Source organism: Harmonia axyridis, chromosome 3 (assembly GCF_914767665.1).
Source record: "Harmonia axyridis chromosome 3, icHarAxyr1.1, whole genome shotgun sequence".
Taxonomy (NCBI): Eukaryota; Metazoa; Arthropoda; class Insecta; order Coleoptera; family Coccinellidae; genus Harmonia; species Harmonia axyridis.
In genome coordinates, this window is record NC_059503.1 from 10,351,260 (window position 1) to 10,366,339 (window position 15,080).

A 15,080-nucleotide genomic window follows, 5' to 3' on the forward strand; every position below is an offset into this window, starting at 1 on the left:
TCTATTTGACTTGTTGAACTGACAACAATCTAACCTGAAAAATAAAAATGTCAAAGTAGGAAAAACATCTTTGAATATGGGAAATGATCAGTCTCACTTAGCAGGAATTGATATTGAGGATAAAGCTGTAGAAGTTGCCGATTTTTGGAGCCAGCACTCTGCCAGTGTTCCTAATTCAGAACAACTTTCTAATTTGACCATATTCATCGGAGAATTATTTGTTAGTGGTCCCTTATGGACAATACACACACCACTTGAGAAATGTAGCAAGGTGAGGACTTGTTGTTTCCCACAAACATATATTGAAAATGTAATTTTCAGAATTTAATGATATACAGGCACCCATGCATCATCAAATATATTTCATCATGGTCTAAAAGTTCAAAATTTTATTTAGCTGTAGAACATGTCAGACCTTTGTCACATGTATTTTCAACCCTCAGTACGCTACAATTATGTATAGGATTATACTCTGTATTGAAGGCCCTCTGTTTTCTACATGAGAAAGCCAAAGCTTCACACAACAATGTATGTTTAGCGTCTGTTTATATAACAGATGATGGAAATTGGAAATTAGGAGGGATGGAATTTTCCTGTAAATATCATGAATTATCGAAAGAACACTTGAGTAAATCAAAAGCCAACAGGTATGCAGCTGCTGTTGATGTAAATGAAGAAGAAAATATACAAAAACCTGGTGTTCTGAAAGAATTTGTTGATGCTTATGCTTTCTTCGTTTTGGTTGGAGAATTGTTAAAATCTGATAGTACAGGTAAATCTACAAGATTCACTTAGACTCTCAACCATGTAACTATTTTTTTAGAGGATATTCCAGCACTGGAAGATTTCAAAACTCTATGTAAGAACGGACTAAAAAATATAAATATAGATGATAGACCAACCTTATCTCACCTATTAAAACATCCCTTTTTCAATCATGACTTCATTACAATACATTCATTTTTAATTGAGTTACCACTGAAATCAGACGAAGAAAAAGTAGTATTTTTTTCAAGCTTAACTTCCAGTCTGAGAAAATTTGACGAGAATTTGATTGCAAATCAATTAAGTGGACTTCTCTTATCTCGTATGGTTTTATTAAACCCTGTAGCACAAGCTGAGGTACTACCAAAGATACTCTCTTTCAAACAAGGTCAGTTAATAATCCATTCATTTTTAAATTCGGAATACTAGAAAAAATAATTTTATTTTAGATGGTGAACATGGAGAAGTAGATAGTGCTCTATTTAGTGAAAAAACATTCAAGGAACATGTTATACCAAGGATACTTGACATTTTTTGTGTGAGAGACACTGAAATTAGACTACTGTTACTCAAGCATTTTGAACACTACATTCATGGATTTAGTGAAGAAGAATTACAGTCTTATATTTTACCAGAGGTATGTATAAAATTGAATAATCAATTAATGTATTCTATGAGATAAATTCGTAAATTTTGCATGGTATTTATTGTTATCTAATGTTTTCAGCTTCTTGTTGGAATCAAAGATACAAATGATACTATAGTATCATGTACATTACAAGCTTTATCTGTTCTTGTCTTGATATTAGGGGCAAATACTGTTATAGGAGGTAAAAGAGCCAGATTTTTCACAGATGGAAGGCCAACATCTCAAGCAGCTAGAAAATCAAGACAACATAGTAAACGCTATAGTAAGGTAATGGAGGTAGAAAATCCAATTATGGAACCTGATATAACTCCATCAACTCCAATAAATCAAGTTCTCATCTCAAATTTGCCTGAACGTCAAAGACCAGATGGTCAAGAAGTAACATTAACAGATGATGTAGTTCAAACAAATGAGGATGAAGTAGAATGGGAGGATTGGGAAGAAAATAATGATCACCAACATGGTGAAAACAATGTATCATCAAAAACTGTTGAAACAGAACATTTTGATGATGCATTGGCTATAAGTCTAGATAACCTACAAATCAGTTCTTCAATATCAATATATAGCAGAGTAGAATTGAATAAGAAAAAAGATATTCAAGATATCAGTGAACTAGATATTAAAACCCAAAAAAGTAAGGAACCAAATGATGATATCGATTTCTTTGAAGATATGGAACCAGAAATTAAAAGTTCTACCAAATTCTTGGTTGATCCTGGAAGGACAGAGGAACAAACAAATGATAATACAAACAAATTAAACTTGGTTGTTACAGAATTTGAAGAGGATGGATGGGGTGAAGAAGATTGGGAGTAATCATTGAAATTTGATATGTTTTATATTATATATTATGAGAACCAATACGAGTTATGCAATTATATTTATATAACCTAAGTGTTTTTTAATTTTTCTTTATCTTTATGCACAACAAAGATCTCAAGATAATATCTTGAGATATCTTTTGTATATTATACAGGTGAAAAGGTTTTAGATCTGAGTGGCGATTTTGTAGTGACCAACATTTTTGGATTTAAGATATATCCTTAGAACATTAATATCTATCTAATTCTAAACATCTATATATATATTCCAAGGATATATCGACCATCCATAGCCTTCTAACTACTGAACTTTTAAAACTAGTTTTAAAAGGCTATGGACCATCCTTTCGCCTTCGCATCCATAGACTTATTATCCTAATACGTCTATGTTCGCATCGTTTTCTATGGCGCTCATATCGATTTCCATGGAAATATAAGGGCTTTTCATTATCTAGCGCCACCTACGGAACGAAAGGGAAATTTTCCCAATACGAAATGTAATCAGAGAGCGCACAAATTATTATCTCTAGATATCTGATTACCTTTTCAGAATTCACACTAAACAATCAGCCGAAAATGTCATAACCTATTGCTGCTACTTTAATTTGGTCATTTTCGGGTGGAATTTGAGACACTTCAAGACCATAACAAAATTTAGATTATCTGATTTTTTAATATAATTAGGAACAAATAATAATTGTTCAAATCACAATGATCTTCAAAAAATGTTTAATTTGAGCTTTACAACTCGCAAAAAGACAGATACAAAAGAGGAAGCTAATAGAAAATCATAAATGCACTATAGAGATTCTTCATTATTCAAATGATAATTTGGAACTGTTATTCCAAAATATCACCAAAGTTTAGAGTCCAAGATAAGCTCGTGTATTCTGTGTGGATCAGAATTTCTTCTTTTGTTATGATAGTGATTATCTTATTTATTGCTAAATACAGTCAAGATAATAGCACAAAAGGCGACATTCAATAATTGAAGACAACTCTTAAAACACGTTCTACAATTTATATTAACTTAGTATTCCCTGAGTGACTTCTGAATAATGTCATAATTTTATCAATTCTCAAAGCAGCGAAAATGAAATTTCTTATAGTATTCGCTACTTTATTTTTAATTAACAGCGTTAATTCATCTTCATTCCAAAAAGAAGAAGGTACGTATTTCATTAATTATTTCACTAGTTTTTCAGATTGCTTTTGAATAACTATTAAATTATTTTGAAGGTAATGATGTATCAAATTCTATTGAAATAGACATAAATTCGCGTTTATCCGCTTTACTTGGGAAAATCAAAAACATTTCCGAACACCAGGGAGTGTCATCTTCTGTGTGTGCAAGATGTTCTGTTGTGATAAATGACCTTATTCAATTCAGGAGATCTGGTGCAAATCGAACATCAATTGTAGAATATTTAACAGACTTATGTATCTCGATAATTGGATATCTCCCCAGTGTATGTAAGACTTTCAGTGAAATAGAAACAGTGAGTATTGTTTTTCCTTGAAATTTTGTTAGCGATTAAAATTTTATATGTTGTTAAAAAAAACCTGTTCAAAAAATTAGTTTTGATTAATTTCACGGAACTAATTCGCAATATTTATAGAAACGAAATTAGTTCAAATGAAAAATGGTGAAAATAATACACATAATAGTATATTTTGATTAAGAATATACAATCTTCAATTGTATTAACTGATGTTGATTATAACATTTTTCCGAGTGAATTTCAAAAGCATGACATTATTTTGAAGTATAATAAACAATCTTAGTTCTTTTCTAGGATGTTATAATTTACATAATCGATAACAAAAATATAAAACCCGAAGAGGTTTGTGGAGTTTACTACCAATATAGCGGTTGTATAAATCCCTCTGCTAAAAAATGGGTGATAGATATTCCTCCTCATAAAGCTGAGTTCGAAGTAAAGGTGAGTTGGTCTATTGATGGAAATGGTATGAGATAAAACACAATTAGTCTTTTTTTTAAGGTCGACCAATCTTCGAAAAATCCTCTAAATTTCGTCCAAATCACAGACGTTCACTATGATCCATTGTATAAAGCTGGCAGCAATGCCAAATGTGATTTACCCTTATGTTGTGAAGAAAGAAATGGTATTCCGGTAGATCCCCTAAATGCCGCAGGTACTTATGGAGACTACAGAGTTTGCGATATGTCTAAGAACTCTCTGGTTGATTTGCTGTCAGAAATTAGAAAATCTCAGGTAATAATAAATTAAACCATCAAAAGTTACCTACCCAATTATAATATTATAATTGAATATTGATTTACATTTCTATACATAAAAAGCGAATTAATGTATTTTGAATTTTCTAGAAAAAAATTGATTATGTATATTTCACTGGCGATATCATAGCGCATAAAAACTGGGAAACTAGCAGAAAGAGTAATTTGGAAACAATTGAAGAATTCTACGCTTTATTATATCAGTATTTTGGAAATATCACAGTATATCCCATTCTTGGAAACCACGAAGCTCATCCTTGTAATTTGTAAGTACCTTGATTCCTATAATATCTTTATATTTAAAACAACATTCTTATTCAGGTCAGAGAATTTTTGATGAAACAGATTTTTCTAAATGTAGATAAATATGGAAAAGTTTTAAACATTCCTGAATGATTTTTAGCTAAGATTTTTGTTTTCTATAGGTACGCTCCATTGAATCTCCAGTCAGCAGATAAAGTCAATACTCAATGGCTTTTCGATGCAGTAGCAAATTATTGGGCGAAGTGGCTACCACAAAGTGCTCTAGATACTATAAAACTTGGTGGATATTACACTGTACTTGTGAAACCTGGATTTCGCATAGTAGCTCTGAATAGTAACGTTTGCTTCACCGAAAACTTGTGAGTTGTAGTCCCAGAGTAATTAAGTTATTCAGCAGAAATATTTATTGGGGTCAAATAATAGTAGTTTCATTTTTTCAGTTGGCTTTTTTATGACGATGAAGATCCTTATGGACAACTGAAATGGCTGGTACGAGTCCTTTTGGAGGCAGAGAAAAATAATGAAAAAGTCCATTTGTTGTCGCATGTCCCTCCAGGAGAAATTCGATGTCACAGGCAATGGCAATACAATTTTAATAAAATTGTACAGAGGTAATTAATATCATTCTGGTGCTTTAAGATAGAATGTTATTGCATCAATTGAAATATTTTAGGTTTGCCAATACTATTAGTGCTCATTTCAATGGACATACACATGTAGATGAATTTAGAATTTACAAGAACGAATCTAATCCAAATCAAGTTATCAATGTAGCATATAATGGTGGAAGTTTCACGACTTTTGTTGGTTTGAATCCTGATTATAGAGTTTATGAAGTCAACCCACAAAATATGGTGAGTGTTATATGTCTGGTGACAAGTGGTATAATGCTCAGGTGAAAATAGGGGGCATCTATGTGTGCTGGGAAATGATATTTAAATTCACAGCTGAACTCTCAATTTTATTAATTTTGAACTGGATGAAATGAATATTATCAGGAATCGGCACATCTGGAAATAGAAAAATTCCTCTGCTCTAAAAGAAAAACGAGTCATGAGCTGACTTTAAATATGAATTTCCAACTTGGACAAATGCCCATAATCTTTACCTGAGCGGTGGCCTACTGATCACCACTCTGTATATGATGTTAGTTTAAAATTCTCATTTGTCAAATTTGATCTAGATGGTGTCAGATTACCATCAGTACACATTTAACTTGAGTTTAGCCAATTCAGCAGGAAGTAGAGGTCCAGATTGGTATAAACTATATTCCTTCAAAACTGCTTATGGGTTGAAAGATTTGAATTATCAGAGTTTATCAGATTTACATGAAAGACTTCAAACTGATTCTCAGCTTGCACACCAATATGTTCAGTAAGTTCAATAATTTCAATTAAAGTCGATGAAAATTAATTTTTATATATCTTTAGGTTTCACATCAGAGAGAGTGATTTTGCCTTCGAGAAAGGATGTAATGCAACTTGTGTAGCTAGTCAAATATGTCACATTTCAGCAATTGATGCAGACGAATCTATCAGATGTGGAGAGTACAGTTTATTTTCATGATAACATTTAGTTAATTACAATTTTATAATATATTTGAATTGGAATATGTCCTCATTATGAGCTTACAATATCCAAAACTTAATAAGAACAAAAATTATCAATTAATTCTTCCGTATTAATCGACTGATATAGTGTAATACTCCAATAGTTCCAGACATCTGTTGGAAATCCTACTGCATCTTTCTACATGCGCTCACAACGCCCTCTATAAGAATCAAGCCACGCCCTCTGGTGGTATTCAATATATAAGACAATAATGAAAGTCTAGGAATACCATTCAGAACTCAGATTTATTTGGAAATAGTAACAAAAGAAACACACTCACTCACACAAAACAATTAATGTGGAATTTACAATTCATCATGTCCCAAATGGCCCTGAATGAAGTCTGATAGATCTTCTAATGAACGATCACCATGATATTCTGAGATCATCTCCCCATCTTTGTAAAGATATATTGTAGGGAAACCATCAATCTGAAAAATACATTCATAGAATTCATTTTTTTCAAAATAATTTCAGTTATCTACCCTTTCATCATTGCACAACCCTCTGTTTTCTTGAGCAGTACAATCAACTTTCATTATTTTTATGTTGCTGTCTGTTTTGTACTTTCTATTCAAATCATTCCAAACGGGAGCTAAGGTTTTACAATGACCACACCTGCAAATTGATCAAACAATTAAAATAATTTAATACAAAAAATTTTCAGTTATACAAATATATAATTTCTCTGGCTTGGTGCAAGACTATCCTAAGTTGATTTAGCAAGAAGTCAAAATAATCGCCATCAAAGGTTCATACTCCTTTTATTTTGGTCAAGTCCATATAGTCAAAAATTTCGCTTGGAATAAGAAATACGGACTTAGAATTACATTTTACTGTGAAAAACATTGTCTTGCGATTGTTCTCCCCGAATATCTCAATTTCAACATGGACTTACATTGGATAGTCTTACACCAAGTCATAGATTTTACATTTGAAGATGCTTACCAAGGTGCAAAAAATTTAATGAATGTAATGCCACTTTGAATAGTATCTTTGAAGTTCTCAGCAACCAATTCAATTTCTAACTCATCAACTGAAGATTTATTCTCTGGATCATCTTTGGTTCCTCCTTGTTGGCGTTCCAACATTTTTTTGATATAATTGACTAGTTCATCGTGAGTTCTAGATCCTTGAAATTTTTCGATCTACAAAGAAATAAAGATTTTTTTATTTCAAAAGTATATGGTAAAACAGGAATTCAACATAATAGGTTCTCATTACCAATACTGACCTTCTCTCCATTTTCAATCCATAACAAAGTGGGATATGCCATTATTTCATATTGAGAACATGCAGTTCTATGCTTGGTGCAATCAATTTTAGCGATGGATAGGGAAGAATCAAATTCATAAGTTTTAGCAACATTTTGCCAGACAGGAGCCAATTGCTAAAAAATTCAATTCATAATTTCCATCACACATATGCGAAATATTTCAAGTATCTCAAAAATACAATGTTACATAACATACATAAGGCAATAAGATATATCATAAAATTGAAAATTATTTTACCTGGCAATGACCACACCATGGGGCATAAAACTTAACAAAATGCTTTCCCTCTTGCACATGATTGGCAAAAGTTTCTTCTGTTAGTTCAATTAAAGCACTACTTGAACTGGTTTCTAATTCAGGTTCTCCTTCTCCCTTAAATTATATAACTTTACATTATGAAGAAATGAGATATGCAATCATTACTTCTCTAAGCTGTTCATTTATGAAGGAAGTCAATGTTGGTAAATCCCTAGTCCCTCTAAATTTCTCTCCTTCAGAATTTCCTTTTTTAAAGAATTTCAAAGTAGGATACCCAGTTACATCTTGATCAGAACATATTTGCTTATCTTGGGTACAATCTACTTTGGCAATTCTTACATTGCCATCATCTTCATTGAGCATTTCAGCAAGTTGCTCCCATGTAGGAGCTAGCCTTCGACAATGCCCACACCTGTAAATATACCAATATTTTAATTGATTAATTTGAATATCCGTTGCATGAAATTTATTATGATAACTTGATAATTTTTTATTGATTCATATTAAAATCTACCTACCATGGCGCATAAAACATTACAAAATGGTTCCTCTTAGGTAATTCTTCAGCAAAGTTTTCTGTTGTGTATTGTATGGTATAAACATCTTCATCATGACCAAAAACTATTTCAACATATCCACATATTAAGAGTAGACAAAAATGAACGAATAATTTCATTTTAACAAAAGTATCTTTTATTCACGAAAAAATCAATTTCTTGTATTAAAGTATATTCAGCGTTAACTGGTTTCGAAATGGCTCAAAATTCTAACTAAATTGCAAGGGAATTTCTAATAAGATATTTAAACAGATTTTGATGAATATGTACTAAGTATGTACTCCTCTCAGTTGATCCAGGGAGGTATCTCAGGTATCTGATCTGGTATCTCTTCGAATTTTTTGCAAAGGTTAACTTTGCGCTGTCATCTTGACAATTGTACACAGAAGATTACCAAAGAATATCTATATTTTTCGTTAAATTGGAAAAATTAATGCCTTTATATAATATTACTTTCATTTATCAAGTAATACTATGCGTTTCACTATTGAAAATAATAAATTAACAAATATTAATATGAAAATGTAGCATTTAGTTGTCCGATGCGCAAGAGCAATAGCAATCACAGATCTTATAAGAATTAGTAACGTGTCCTAAAATTTACATTCAATGGACAAAAGTTAGTCTCTGCCGGTGAAATGGATTTTTGGAAAGGAGTTTTGAATAATTTTTTCTATATATTATTACTGAATTTATTGTATGGAGTATTAGGCTCTGAAGTACTAAGGCCCCGAGGGGTTTCTTTATCACGAGCACCCTTATACAATCCTGAGGAAGCTTTTACTTGTTTTGATAAAAGTAAATCTATTCCTTTTTCTCATGTAAATGATGATTACTGTGATTGTTCTGATGCTAGCGACGAGCCTGGAACCTCAGCTTGTCCTCATGGAATATTTTATTGTGTGAATGCAGGATTCAAACCAATGAACATCGGTTCAAGTAGAGTAAATGATGGAATTTGTGATTGCTGTGATGGTGCAGACGAGTATGCAAGTGGGGCCAAATGTATCAACAACTGTGTTGAGCTTGGAAGGTTTGCTAGGGAAAAAGAATTACAGAGGGAAGAACTCTTGAAGGCAGGGAAGCAACTGAGGGAAGAATTCAGTCAGAAAGGTAAATCATAATTAATTGAGAAAAAAACATTGAATGCTAGACACAATATTTACTTCAGTTCATTCAAGGTATTCAAGAAAAACAACAGAGAAAAGAGAAATTAATGGAAATTGAGAAAAACAAAGAGGAAGCAGATAGAGTAAAAGCTGAAAAGGAAAAATTGAAAAATGAAGCTGAAGAACTTGAAAACACTGCTTTAGATTACTACAGAAAATTAGAAGAAGAACAAAACAAGCAGAAAGCTGAAGCCGAAGCCCTCAAATTGAGAGTAGAAGCTTCTGATGCTTTTAATAGGTACGACTTAGATCAAGATGGAAAAGTCTCTTTTTCTGAATTGCAACAATTCGAAACCTTTGATAAGGATAAAAATGGGGAAGGTAATAACTGATGTCTAAATTTAATCTTTATTATCTTCACATGAATTGATTAAATGAGAAATAGATATTTTTTCCTTGGCTTTTGCATAGCCAACTTTTTTTTCAATAATATCATTATTAATATTCATCTTTCTAGAGTTCGGAAATTCATTGAGATTATTAAGAATCTTAGAGTATGTTTTATTCTATATCTTCAGTAATTTGAACCCATGCACTTTGCACTTATTTTTTCCCATTTCAATTTTAAGTATCTGAAGAAGAAGCCAAATATTTCTTGATTGATCAAGAAGAAGCTGATATTGAAAAATTTGTAAGTGATGTGTGGAACCGTATCAAACCTTACCTCATGATTGAATCAGGATCATTCAGGGACACTAAAGACTCTGATGAAAAAGCTGTTGAGGAGGAAGAAGGAGAATTCAATGAAGAAGGTGAATATTCAAAATTTTATTGTATCTAATAAAATAATAGTTCTTCAAGCAATACATGTATATGTACTTCCACCTATTAGTTTTTATAGAACAAACTTTCTTAATATGTTTTATAGATTTAATTGAATAATAGTCAAAAAGTTTCCAATTTTCTGATGCTGATTATTTTTTATTTTGATATCAGAGAAAATTTCATTAGTTTCATCTTAAATATCTTTTCATTTTCCAAGAACAAACAGAAGAAGATGGAGAAGATGAAGAGGAGAACACAGAAAAAGAACAACAAGAACCAGAAGTCCAAGAGGAGAGCCCACCTCCTATTGTGTATGATGATGAAACTCAAAAGTTGGTGGATGCTGCCACAGCAGCTAGAAATGAGTTCTCAAATGCTGAATCAGCTGTGAAAGACCTAGAGGCAGAAATAAGGGATATAAAAGAATATTTGGAGAAGGACTTTGGTCCAGATGAAGAATATGCGCCTTTGCTTGGACAGTGTTTTGAATATGTTGATCATGAATATGTCTATAAACTCTGTCCATTCGACAAGACTGTACAACAACCCAAATCAGGTTCAATGGAAACACGTCTAGGCTCTTGGGGGCACTGGTCAGGTCCAGATCATAACAGGTATGAAAGAATGACATTTGAGAGAGGACAAGCTTGTTGGAATGGTCCCCAGAGGTCTACTGTTGTGACTGTTACTTGTGGTAGTGATAATAAATTAACTTCGGTAACTGAACCAAATAAATGTGAATACGTTTTTGAATTTTCAACTCCTGCAGCATGTTATGATCTAGCAAGGGATCCACAGGAAAATGCCCATGATGAACTTTGAGTATTAATTTCCTTTTTAGTGAAGTGATGGAATAAATTCAACTTAAAGTTGTTTTTTAAGAATAAGTAAATATTTTGTCTTATGTTTTATGTGATCCTTTTGATTATAAAACTTTTTATACAATCTTTTATGGGATACGTATCAACGATAGATTAGATGTTTCTTGATGAAATCATGTAAAATTATATAGGTCAGTTGTGGATTGTGTTATAGATCAAAAGTGGAAGAATGCAAAATTGATATTTACACATTATCACAAATAAAATTATTTAAAGTGATTTCTGAAAATACAAGTTTTTTTTTATTCTGAATGGTTTTTCACATAGAATGGCAAATGATAGTTCAAAAAACTTATTTGTATATCTGAAAATTTGCCTTCGAGATGAATTTCCTGTATTATCATCTGCATTTGTATTTATCTTTTATTTTTATTTATTTAATTTATTGAATTAGTATTGACACTTTCATAACTTTATTGAATTAATACAAGTATGAATTATAACAAATATGGATCTAACAAACAAAATATTATTTCCATAATTCAACTATCAGAAATACAAATATATATATACAAAAATTTTTGTTGATTAGGTAGATTATAGCTCTAATTTTTTGATCATTCATCGAACAATATTGTCCAAAATGGAACAAGTATGTGCTAAAAATTTGATATTTGTGATGTCATGCTCAAAATTATCATTATTCAAGTATTATTCATTCCAAAATCCATAATGTGATATTAAAACTCAGATAACAGTATCTCTGTTATCTGTATATTAGAACAACTTGGACATTTTATCTTTTGCATCATGAATTTAAATATTTACTGGATTCATGGAAATTAATCCCAAATGAAATTAGAACTTTTAATAATTTTGGATTTATTTGAGATGAAGAGTGCATTCCAGCATTTGATATGATTTAAAATCTTTATTTCATTTAATCTTTTTTTAGAACAAAAATGATTAATTCCAACTGGGGTTGATATCCCTGAATTTTGAAGTTATGAAGTGAAAACTACAAGAACCTTGGAGATCTCAATGGGTAATTTTTTTTCTTCAAGAGAATTTTCAATTTTTATCTCTACTTTATGACTGAAATTTTGTTGAATATCATTTGATCAAAATACATTTTTCATTCAAGTCTAGTAAAATATTGGTTCCAGAATATATGTAAAGAGTTTTTGATATGAGTATTCTGTAGCTGGGTCAAAGCTTCAGTATCATTTTTAATTTGCAATAACCAGATTATTCTTTGGACTTAAGACAGCGGAAAAACTAGCTTTTGCCTAGTGATTTAATCAAATTTTATTTTTCTCATTATGAGAGCATGTTCTCTCTGCCTACTGAAGAGTTTTGCAAATGAAAACTTTCTACATGTGAATATGCTATTTATGGAAATGGCAATAACCACTTTTTAAAATGTTAATTTGTGGGTCAGTTCGATAGTTGAAGGAATTTACAATAGATCGAAAAATACTTTCATTATAAAAAAAACCGCGTACAAGTGGTCATTATAATAAAGAATCCATCTTATCTATGGAAGGATTATAATTGCTTTTCAAATAACAATGAAAATGTTCGACTATATATTACAAGCTCTTTATTTCCATTAGAAAAAAATTGTCAATTCAAAAGCCTCTTCCCCAAGCTTAGTTATTAGTTATTTAAATTTCATTTGTAATCAGAGACAACCTTGTAATCAAATTTCTGCTTTTCTATGCCTGTCCATAGAATAAAACATAGGTACTGCGAGAATCACTCCATGTAATCTGAGGAACAGATAGATCTGTTCTGTTACATCTAGAGTATCACATCGATATAAAACATCGAAGAAGACAAATTTCCCGTTTATGAGAGGATGAATTTGGTCGGTCATCTGACTCTACCTGAAGGAGATCGTAGGTGTGAACGTATGTAGCCCGTACGATAGTCCACCTCGTCCTTCTGCAACCCAGTCCGCATCCCATGCCTGCTCCGCCTGCTCCACCTAGCAAAGAATTTAAAAATGAATAAATATCTCTTTGAATGCGGTTTTTTTAACATCAACCGATAGCATGCGATAGGCTTCTTCGATATTCGGAATATTAAATCTTAGAGAATCGCGCGGTTGGTTCACTTCCTTCGAATATTATTTGTGTGAGGACCCTTTTATATTGCGTTGAGATTTGCTTTACATCTTGACGAGATTAATAAAACATTTCAAGTGGAACATAAATACTTGTAGATACGTTTCGACTCCATCGAAGGTAAAGAAGGTCTATGATCACTTCGAAAAAATTCCTTGATTTTCTTTTTTTGAATTTTCGCTTGAATAATGGTTTCAGACCATTCTGAACATCTTAAGTTACGTTTGAAAAGGTTTGTGTATGGAGGTTAGAGATAATCTTCCAGTTTCAAAAGTGTCAGTTGAACTGCCCTCTTTTGGTAGCACTAGTGTAGCTAGAGGGTGAATTTCATAGGAAACGTCAAAGGTATTAAGTGACTTAATAAGACAAGTCATTGTAGATCACACAGGCAGGTAGTTTCGTAACAGGTTAAAGAGTGGGGGTAACGCGTCATCCATTGTCCATATCGCCATTGGTCAAGATCTATAGTTGACAGGTAACCTCGTAACTTTCAACCAATCAGCGTCAACTATTCGTGATGTCAACGGTATCCCCCATTCAAATTGAAAGTTACGAGGCTGCCTGTTTAATCTATGGATCTTGGGAAACTACAAAAATTACTGATGGAGATAAAGCAAGAACACAAGGATGGATGTGTTTTCGCCTTCTTGGGTTGGATTTGGTTAACCTTTGGCTATACTACCGTCATTGTGGAGAATTTTTGAACCCTTATATATCCTTTTTCGTTGGACACTTTCACAACACTTGTGATTATTATCCTTATCTCTACCCTTCATATGTCTGTGTATATAAATAAATATAATAAATAGTAATAGTATAATAAAATTTGGAATGGGTATTTTGTTTATTATTTATATTTTTGAAGTCAGTATTTCAACTTGAACTTTTTCATCCATTAAATTATTTAGAAAAAAATCAATCGTCTAGATGTAAAGCACTCACATTTGAAAGCTGCCTCATAAAGATTTTTTTTATACACAGCAAATTTGTCATATAGATTCGAGAGATAATTCAAAATAATCATTATTACGGTTCTAAAGAAGTATATTTCGTATATGAAAGAAAAGCTGGATTTTCTTCAGAAAATAAACCATGCATACCGATAGATAATGAAGATGAAAATTATTGATATCGATATTTGTATTGAATAGAAGGAATATAACCTCATTGCATAAAAAAGTTTCATCTTTGAATTGAACCTTTCTGAAAACTGCGTGTTTTTTGGAAACGACATAAAAGAAATACATGTAACTTTTCCAAGCAATTTATCACGCCACCACATCCACTTATTTACCTCAAACGACATTCGGGTGTTAGTTTTGCTGTTGCTCTTTATTATATCCCTGGTGTCTACAAGTGTTTTACTAGAAAAGGACAATAATTTAACCTACGAACAGTTAAATTTATGCAAAATGTAAGATGCAAGTTCTTGATGCTTTCACATAATCATCATGTCAAAAAGCGAAAGATCGAAGTCAAAGACGAAGGAAACGCTTTTAGAAAGACAGATAGAATAGCTATGTTTTATTTTTCATAAAATGACACTAAATCAATGAAGAATAGTCGAAAGTTCTACAGAAAAAGCATAAGATTCGTCTGAATACTACTTAAGCATTTATACTGCAGCTGTAAAATGGAAAAAAAGAAAGACATACTCATACATCTCATATGCATACTTTCTTCCAAAGCTCAAACTCATAAAATAAATCTAATGAAAGTAAAATTCAATTT

The 15,080-nt window shown here is 31.7% G+C and overlaps 5 protein-coding genes across 8 annotated transcripts in view; 3 read left to right on the forward strand and 2 right to left on the reverse strand.

The window, feature by feature from the left end:
• Positions 1 to 14: 14 nt before the first annotated feature.
• Positions 15 to 2,311, forward strand: LOC123676768 (protein-associating with the carboxyl-terminal domain of ezrin). Its single transcript, XM_045612964.1, has 5 exons — positions 15 to 271; positions 322 to 772; positions 824 to 1,153; positions 1,215 to 1,402; positions 1,493 to 2,311. Exons 1-5 carry the CDS (start codon positions 77 to 79, stop codon positions 2,231 to 2,233), a joined length of 1,905 nt encoding a protein of 634 aa, XP_045468920.1. The 5' UTR covers positions 15 to 76; the 3' UTR covers positions 2,234 to 2,311.
• Positions 2,312 to 3,137: 826 nt separating this feature from the next.
• LOC123676769 (sphingomyelin phosphodiesterase-like) lies at positions 3,138 to 6,433 on the forward strand. The gene is made up of 10 exons (XM_045612965.1): positions 3,138 to 3,407; positions 3,478 to 3,737; positions 4,035 to 4,181; positions 4,242 to 4,475; positions 4,589 to 4,764; positions 4,924 to 5,121; positions 5,203 to 5,373; positions 5,436 to 5,616; positions 5,946 to 6,136; positions 6,193 to 6,433. Exons 1-10 carry the CDS (start codon positions 3,332 to 3,334, stop codon positions 6,326 to 6,328), a joined length of 1,770 nt encoding a protein of 589 aa, XP_045468921.1. The 5' UTR covers positions 3,138 to 3,331; the 3' UTR covers positions 6,329 to 6,433.
• Positions 6,434 to 6,599: 166 nt separating this feature from the next.
• On the reverse strand, positions 6,600 to 8,782 carry LOC123676773 (thioredoxin domain-containing protein 5 homolog). The gene is made up of 7 exons (XM_045612972.1): positions 8,427 to 8,782; positions 8,074 to 8,320; positions 7,888 to 8,022; positions 7,608 to 7,763; positions 7,322 to 7,521; positions 6,859 to 6,991; positions 6,600 to 6,804 (listed from the first exon to the last, which is right to left on the reverse strand). The coding sequence occupies exons 1-7, from the start codon at positions 8,582 to 8,584 to the stop codon at positions 6,679 to 6,681; spliced, it is 1,155 nt and encodes a 384-aa protein (XP_045468928.1). The 5' UTR covers positions 8,585 to 8,782; the 3' UTR covers positions 6,600 to 6,678.
• Positions 8,783 to 8,931: 149 nt separating this feature from the next.
• LOC123676770 (glucosidase 2 subunit beta) lies at positions 8,932 to 11,499 on the forward strand. The gene is made up of 4 exons (XM_045612967.1): positions 8,932 to 9,578; positions 9,647 to 9,955; positions 10,204 to 10,386; positions 10,617 to 11,499. The coding sequence occupies exons 1-4, from the start codon at positions 9,104 to 9,106 to the stop codon at positions 11,219 to 11,221; spliced, it is 1,572 nt and encodes a 523-aa protein (XP_045468923.1). The 5' UTR covers positions 8,932 to 9,103; the 3' UTR covers positions 11,222 to 11,499.
• The window catches only part of LOC123676772 (putative thiamine transporter SLC35F3), a 30,661-nt gene continuing 26,868 nt past the window's right edge, over positions 11,288 to 15,080 (reverse strand). Inside the window, exons 10-11 of one of the 4 annotated variants that reach the window (XM_045612968.1) lie at positions 14,644 to 14,713; positions 11,288 to 13,210 (exon numbers count right to left, since the gene is read on the reverse strand). In XM_045612968.1, the coding sequence (XP_045468924.1) occupies positions 13,106 to 13,210; positions 14,644 to 14,713 (175 nt within the window). In that variant the 3' untranslated portion in view covers positions 11,288 to 13,105. The remainder of the gene's footprint in view (positions 13,211 to 14,643; positions 14,714 to 15,080) is intronic. The other 3 variants (XR_006747004.1, XM_045612969.1, XM_045612971.1) reach the window with 3 other exon arrangements.

Coding starts and splice junctions, on each gene's coding strand:
- LOC123676768 (XM_045612964.1), top strand. CDS start 77: ATGGGAAATGATCAGTCTCACTTAGCAGGAATTGATATTGAGGATAAA. Junction 272..321: donor CACTTGAGAAATGTAGCAAG/GTGAGGACTTGT, acceptor TGTAATTTTCAG/AATTTAATGATATACAGGCA. Junction 1,154..1,214: donor GATACTCTCTTTCAAACAAG/GTCAGTTAATAA, acceptor ATTTTATTTTAG/ATGGTGAACATGGAGAAGTA.
- LOC123676769 (XM_045612965.1), top strand. CDS start 3,332: ATGAAATTTCTTATAGTATTCGCTACTTTATTTTTAATTAACAGCGTT. Junction 4,476..4,588: donor CAGAAATTAGAAAATCTCAG/GTAATAATAAAT, acceptor TGAATTTTCTAG/AAAAAAATTGATTATGTATA. Junction 4,765..4,923: donor GAAGCTCATCCTTGTAATTT/GTAAGTACCTTG, acceptor TGTTTTCTATAG/GTACGCTCCATTGAATCTCC.
- LOC123676773 (XM_045612972.1), bottom strand. CDS start 8,584: ATGAAATTATTCGTTCATTTTTGTCTACTCTTAATATGTGGATATGTT. Junction 8,321..8,426: donor GTAATGTTTTATGCGCCATG/GTAGGTAGATTT, acceptor GTATATTTACAG/GTGTGGGCATTGTCGAAGGC. Junction 6,805..6,858: donor GGTTGTGCAATGATGAAAGG/GTAGATAACTGA, acceptor TGTATTTTTCAG/ATTGATGGTTTCCCTACAAT.
- LOC123676770 (XM_045612967.1), top strand. CDS start 9,104: ATGGATTTTTGGAAAGGAGTTTTGAATAATTTTTTCTATATATTATTA. Junction 9,956..10,203: donor TAAGGATAAAAATGGGGAAG/GTAATAACTGAT, acceptor TTCAATTTTAAG/TATCTGAAGAAGAAGCCAAA. Junction 10,387..10,616: donor AGGAGAATTCAATGAAGAAG/GTGAATATTCAA, acceptor TCATTTTCCAAG/AACAAACAGAAGAAGATGGA.